The sequence below is a fragment of the Alosa sapidissima genome, chromosome 6 (assembly GCF_018492685.1).
Source record: "Alosa sapidissima isolate fAloSap1 chromosome 6, fAloSap1.pri, whole genome shotgun sequence".
In the NCBI taxonomy this organism is placed as follows: Eukaryota; Metazoa; Chordata; class Actinopteri; order Clupeiformes; family Clupeidae; genus Alosa; species Alosa sapidissima.
Genome location: NC_055962.1, coordinates 33,028,606 through 33,036,105, shown reverse-complemented (window position 1 = coordinate 33,036,105; position 7,500 = coordinate 33,028,606). Strand labels below are relative to the sequence as shown.

The 7,500-nt window shown below is 44.9% G+C and overlaps 1 protein-coding gene across 1 annotated transcript in view; it reads right to left on the bottom strand.

The window, feature by feature from the left end:
* The window catches only part of LOC121711260 (DNA (cytosine-5)-methyltransferase 3A-like), an 81,398-nt gene that overhangs the window by 10,704 nt on the left and 63,194 nt on the right, over positions 1–7,500 (bottom strand). Inside the window, 4 exon segments of the mRNA XM_042094670.1 lie at positions 1–136; positions 2,004–2,111; positions 4,079–4,237; positions 5,014–5,259. The exon segment at positions 1–136 is cut by the window's left edge and continues 18 nt beyond it. Coding sequence (XP_041950604.1) covers positions 1–136; positions 2,004–2,111; positions 4,079–4,237; positions 5,014–5,259 — 649 coding nt within the window.

Genomic DNA, 7,500 nt, shown 5'->3' with positions numbered 1-7,500 from the left:
CCTTGGCCCCGAGGGGCTGGAATCCGGAGCTGGCCCACTCGATCAGCTGGCGGCTCTCCATCTCCACGTTCTTTGCAGAGTCCGACTCATCAGTGGACACGCACGCAGGAAACTTACCCGAACGTGTGCTGGCCACCTGTGCACAAATGCACACACACACACACTTTTAGTAATTCACATGTAGCATCGGGGTATTTTTGTACTATATTTAAGGAGCACTTCAATTGTACTGTTTAAACAGACATGTGAGTGTTTATGGGTGTGTGTGTAAGTGAGAGAGACATGGTGACAAGGTCAAGGTCAAATCATGAGGTGGGAAGGACAGCGTTTCCTGAGGCTCAGGGCCTTGCTGGGTTTGTACTGAGGGCTGAGTGGAATTTGAACTCATGCCAGTCATTATGTGGGGGGACTGATGAAGTATGTGTCAAGCACAAACAGCTGTTCAGCTCCACAACCACCTGAATCAACATCCGTAATTCCTAATATTACCACCAGAGGACGCCCTGAATGTCCTTCATAAACATAGCTTTATAGCTGCAGTTGGCAAGATTTCTTTGATCATATTCACTGAAACTGACACTATGCTCCGACAGAACAACATAAATCAGCCGGTTTTAGAAAAAACCCCGCACTTCTACCTCCATCTAGAGCCTGTTATTTGTTTTGTGGGCTCCCGGTTCTTCTGGTCCAATCAGAGCAAGGCTGTGTGAGATCTGACTGTCAATCACAGTCTGGTGCGCAATGACGAGCACAAACTCGATGAGAGGGGGCTCGTGGTAGTAGGGGAGGGGCATGAGAGTTGTAAACATTCAAAATTTTGGTTAAGTCCCTTCAATCTGTCAGACTTGCCAACTGCAGCTTTAACGTCAAATTAGCTTATCAATATATCAGATTTCTACCTTTATGTCATCTGTCCGTGTCATTATTTTGATGTCAGAATGGCTACTGCAGAACTAGCTCATGTTCAGTAATTGGTCTGTACATGACTTGACATGGCAAATATATTGTGGCATCTGTCCTTGTTCATTTGGCGAGATACTTAAGGGGTACATATGCAAGATAAGCATCCTCCAATTTCCAAAACGTGTCCCCACTTTAAATTCAAATGCAGAACGAAATTGAACTTCAAAAGGACAGACTGAGTGAGAAGCAACATCCTCCAGGGTGGGTAACCCATTGGAGCCAAATCCTGATGTGGTTTTCAAGAACTTCAAAAAGAAACATAACAAACACTGCACCAGCTCTTCTAATCCCACTCTGGCACGTTGCCAATAATTTAGATCAAGATTCAGTGTGTGTATGTGGTATGTGTGAGTGTGTGTGTAAGTGTGTGTGTGAGAGTTTGTAAGAGAGAGAGAGAGAGAGACTTTCCATCCTTGTGTGTGTGTGTGTGTGTGTGTGTGTGTGTGTGTGTGTGCGTGAGAGAGAGGGATAGTTTCTGTCTACATGTCTGTCGTGGAGTTTTTCGCTGAGTTTCCGACAGCACGTAAATGATCATGATCTAACTCAGCTTGCATTACTCATTGGCGTGCAACACTGGGGTTGTCAGCAGCGTATTTGGCAGATTTACGCGCGGGAGACAGGAGCCAGAAGTGCTGTGCATTCCTACAACTGTTTCGGCTCATTAGCCATTAATTAGGTGTTAACATCTGTCTGGGCAATTATTTGTATTAGCAAAACTAACTTTCTAATGGGCTATTTCAAAAATGAAGTGTTCTCAACCCTTATGTAACCTGTGCGGAGGACATGTCACACAGGATTATGGACATGCCTCAAAGCTGTAATGACCCCATCCCGACCTGAGCTCTGACTGAGGGGTTAAACTAAGGGCTAATTATGTGTTGTGTGGAATGATGTTTCATGGGGGGACAATAAAAATGACTCAACGAGTCAGTGATGGTTCGACATCAGTGACGTCACATGTGCAGGTGTCTGCTATGGCCATCACAGCCATCCTGTTTTAAGCAGTGGCCAGAAATGGTTTCAGTATCCTGTTCTCTCACCTTTAGCACTTCATAGATGGCCTTCCTGTACATGGGCTGCTTGTTGTACGTGGGCTGATGGAAAGCTGTAGAGAAAGAGCTCAGGGGCAACAGCTTATCTACACACATCTGAGAGAGAGAGAGAGAGAGAGAGAGAGAGAGAGAGAGAGAGAGAGAGGGGGGCGGATAAAGACACTCCTTTAAACCACTGCCATACTTTCTCATATGCCCACACCATGACAAAATAATATTACATTGAACATAAACTCTTCATACACAGAGCCCGTGTTTTAATCTAAAAAGAGAGTGAAAGAGGGATGAATAAGAGGGGAGGAATAGCAGAAGGGATGTCAGAAAAGGGAGAAGGGAGAGAGAGAAGGGGAAGAAATGTAGGGACGGAGAGTAAAAGAAAATGATAAGAATGGGATGATCACAGAGCAGGACTGAAGAAAGGATAGAGAAAGAAAGGAGAGAAGAGGGAGTGAGAATGAAGACACAGTGGATCCCCGATATGCCCCTCGCTCAGAAACATTTCCTCAATTTCCTCAACACAACAGGACCAGTTGGATGATGAATCATCTGTGCTCATTGTTCTGTTTCAGAATTAACTTCACATCCACTTTGATCAAGGATGATTAACAAAACAAAAATTTCTAAAAACTCACTCAACTCTTTTTTTGTCACATTTCCAGTCAACAGAACAGAGAATCATGACATCATCTGCAGCACATTTAGTCAGTTCCTGACCTCATACTTCCTGCCATCATTGTAATTTCTGTCCCTGTCCTTATTTTTTTTGGCAGTATGACCCATGGAAAATATGATGGCTAGGCTACTGTATTTGTGATTATACCATGGTCTAGGTTGAAAAGGGTGTCGTTTAAAAAGTGATATACAGTACTACACCTATGAAGTAGATCTGGTAAAAAAAAGTTTAGTCGCCGTTCCATATCAATGCTTATGAATGGTAACTATAACAACGATAGTAGAACTATGGTTGAGCCTGGAGGCAGGCTTTGCAAAAATTGAATCAACTGTAAACAGCTGAAAAAACTAACGATTTTAGCTCTAAAACTCATTTAGTATTAATAATTGATTTCATATTTATTTATTTCGTAAGTGACCATGGTATAAACGGGATAATGCCCTTCGATGAGTCCATTATCAGAAATAAATGGATTTCGCGGAAGCAACCGTCCTCCGCTTCGCGTCGGGCGGTTCACGAGAGGCTGTTAAGTTAATGTTTGGGGCTGCTAGATTAATGTTTGGGGCTCCTAGGCTAATGTGTGGGGCTGCTAGGCCTGCTAGGCTAATGTGTGGGACTGCTAGGCCTGCTAGGCTAATGTTTGGGGCTGCTAGGCTAATGTGTGGGGCTGCTAGCTAATGTTTGGGGCTGCTAGGCTAATGTGTTATGGGGCTGCTAGGTTAATGTATGGGGCTGCTAGGCTAATGTTTGGGGCTGCTAGGCTAATGTGTGGGGCTGCTAGGTTAATGTATGGGGCTGCTAGGCTAATGTTTGGGGCTGCTAGGTTAATGTGTGGGGCTGTTAGGCTAATGTGTGGGGCTGCTAGGCTAATGTATGGGGCTGCTAGGCTAATGTGTGAGCCTGTTAAGTTAATGTATGGGGCTGCTAGGTTAATGTTTGGGGCTCCTAGGCTAATGTGTGGGGCTGCTAGGCTAATGTGTGGGGCTGCTAGGCCTGCTAGGCTAATGTGTGGGACTGCTAGGCCTGCTAGGCTAATGTTTGGGGCTGCTAGGCTAATGTGTGGGGCTGCTAGCTAATGTTTGGGGCTGCTAGGCTAATGTGTGGGGCTGCTAGCTAATGTTTGGGGCTGCTAGGTTAATGTATGGGGCTGCTAGGCTAATGTTTGGGGCTGCTAGGTTAATGTGTGGGGCTGCTAGGTTAATGTATTTGGCTGTTAGGCTAATGTGTGGGGCTGCTAGGTTAATGTATTTGGCTGTTAGGCTAATGTGTGGGGTTGCTGGGCTAATGTTTGGTTGTTGACAGGTACTACAAGAGGATTAATTTACAGACGCACATCAATTGAAATCATGGATACACACACACACATACAAATATACACACGTACACTTACCACCGAGAACTTTCCGTCTCCGAACCACATCACCCAGCGAGTGCCCTCGGCAGTGCGGCTGCGTCCAGCCATCCACCAGGACACGATCCGGCCGGGCCACCATGAGTAGCCCCTCAGCTTTCCCCACACCAGCTCCCCAATGCCATGCCCACAGCCATCCTACAACACCAGATAACACAACACTTATTATTCACACACACACACACACACACACTGCTTCCCCCACACCAGCTCCCCGATGCCAAATCCATAGCAACACCATATAATATAACACTTATTATTCACACACTCACACACGCAACACACACACACACACACACACACACACACACACACACACACACACACACACACACACACACAAACACATACACACACACACACACACGCAGCTTGCCTCACACCAGCTCACCTGTACCAAACCCACAGTGTTACATAATAAAATGTAGCCCATCACACGTGTTAATACTCAAAGACAAAGATACAGTACATATTTGCAAAGGCATGTTCGTTCACAGAGGTATACACACACACAGGCACACACACACACACACACAGGCACACACAGCAATGTCAAAAGTCTCCAGTGAAGAAAGGAAGAAAGGCTTCACCTTCTCTAGAAAGTACTACGCTGTGCTTGGTCCTTCCTACTGTGCCCCTCTGGTGACATGGATGAATATTAATTTGTGGCCTCAAAATAATAATTCGTGGCCACACATTAATAATTTGTGCCCACGCAATAATAATTTGTGGCCACATAATAACAAGAGGAAGGATGTGCATGTATTGCAGGTGCAGTGTGTTTAGTGTTCAGTGGGTGTGTTAAATTGTGCTTGGTGCGAATTTATGCGTACATTTGCGCAGCTAAGCGTAACCACTTGAGCTTGGTCCGAAGTTGTGTGTACTGATAACAGGTTTGTGGTGGTGAGACGTACCTCATACTCTGCCTCTGGGTCTGACGCCTTCGCCATGGTCTTGGTACCGCTGGCAATGGGCGCAGGCTCTGGTGTCGTGGCAACTGTGGGGGAGGCGGGGTCTGTGTGCTGCTGCACAGGAGGCGGGTTCTGAGCTGGGGGGGTGGGCGGGAACACCGCTGCCGGCTCCTCCTTCTTCTGGGGCTCGGCTGCTGATAGGTCCTTCAACGTGTTCATGGCGGCCACCTGCTGGGCCTTCTTCTCAGCCTGCAGATGCGAGAGAACACACAAACACACGTCAGAGATGCACATACATACAGTAACCTCATACATATCAGACACACACGTCCAGCACCACGCACATCAGACACACACACACACACACACACACACACACACACACACGTGGAAGATGCACATCAGACACACACACACACACACACACACACACAAACACACGTCAGAGATGCACATACATACAGTAACCTCATACATATCAGACACACACGTACAGCACCACGCACATCAGACACACACACACACACACACACACACACACACACACACACACACAAACACACGTCAGAGATGCACATACATACAGTAACCTCATACATATCAGACACGCATGTACAGCACCACGCACATCAGACACACACACACACATACATACACACACACACACACACACACACACACACACACATAAACACACGTCAGAGATGCACATACATACAGTAACCACATACATATCAGACACACACATACATCACCACGCACATCAGACACACACACACAAACACACGTGAAAGATGTACATCAGACACACACACACACACACACACACACACACACACACACACACACACACACACACACACACACACCCAGGGATGGGCAGTATTTCTAATACATGTATTTAAAATACGTATTTCAAATACAAAATACTATTTTGTAATTTGTATTTTATTGAGATGATGAAAATGCCTTCGCATTTTTACATTTTTACTTGTATTTTTTGAAACATGTTAGGTCCATATGTGTTTGTGATGTTGTGAATGTGAAAATGAACTGCTAACCCCTCTGTCAGCTCTAGCCACTGAAAAGAAATAAGCGGAGAAATCAGGCCAATTACAAATTGACTGAGCTCATTACTATTCACGAGCTCGCCCAGTTGAGACGGCGCCCACAGAATTCATCTTGGTCAGTGACAGTTTTAGTATGCAAGGATGGCTGAACGTCAACAGGCTTGTGCGCTAAGCAAATAGAACTTCAACAATGCATGTTGCCCAAGAACCCAGAGTTGAGGATCAAATGGCTTCAGTTTAGTTTTTGGAACAATGCCACAGGCTTCGCAATCCAGAGTTCTCGCAGAAGCATTTGCTCAGCGAGAGACTCTGGCAACGATTAATGATGCACGTAACTTTGTCCCCTTGCATCACGGGGAACCAATCATAGTTACTCGTGGCCAGACCCTTAATCTTTCAGATTGGGTCTGGTCCTCCAAACTAACCAGTGCCGTCCGTAAGTAAAAAGCTATTGTCAACTCAAGGAAGTGCTGTGTTATACAAGTTTAATGCACTCGCTAGCCTAGCAGGTTTTATGCATTCGGACATTGCTAGCACTTGCAAGCCAAGCTAAGTTCAAGCCATGAAACTAAAATTAGTTGATAACAGCTATCATGTTATGGACGAAACCGACTAGCTGTTAGCCAATCAGAGTCAAGCAGCTTAGGCTAGCTCGTTGAATATTAATGAGAACTGTCGCAAATCGAGCTGAGTCTTCCTGCAGGCTTTCTATACCAGCTAGAATGGCTTGAAACAAGGTAACCAAGGCATTTTTTCCACAAAAAATGTTACAGAGTCCATGGTAGAACTGGGCAGGGCACCTTTAAAAGAAGGGTTCCTTGAGTTACCGAACATTTTTCAGGGCAGAGGTTTATATTGGGATGTTTAACATGAGGGGTCAGCATATCTAATCTGTTGACTGATTATGGAAGGTGTCTCTTGCTTTCAGATGTTTTCCAGGTAGTGTACAAGTGAAGGGATAGACGAAAAAGGCTTTTAGAAAAAAGTATTTTGTAGTATTTTGAAAATACAAAAATACAGTATTTTATTTTGATACATTTTTTGGCTGCTGTATTTTGTAGCTTATTTTAATACATTTTTAAGGTGGGTATTTTGTATTTTATTTGGAAATACATTTTGATGTATTTGTGCCCATCCCTGCACACACCGCAGCATATGTGGGAACAGGTCAAGACAACCCCACCCAGACAGGTGTCAACACACATGCATACATCAACATAATTCAAAGGCACACACAAACAACAGCATGTACGAGTGACTCACACACATCGCAACATAAACGTCACAAATACACATGTCATGGGAGCCACATGTATATGCCAGCACGCATCAGAAAACCGTAAACATATGGCAACACACCTATCACATATACAACCATAAGCATATGGTAACACACATCACTGATACAAACACATGCTCC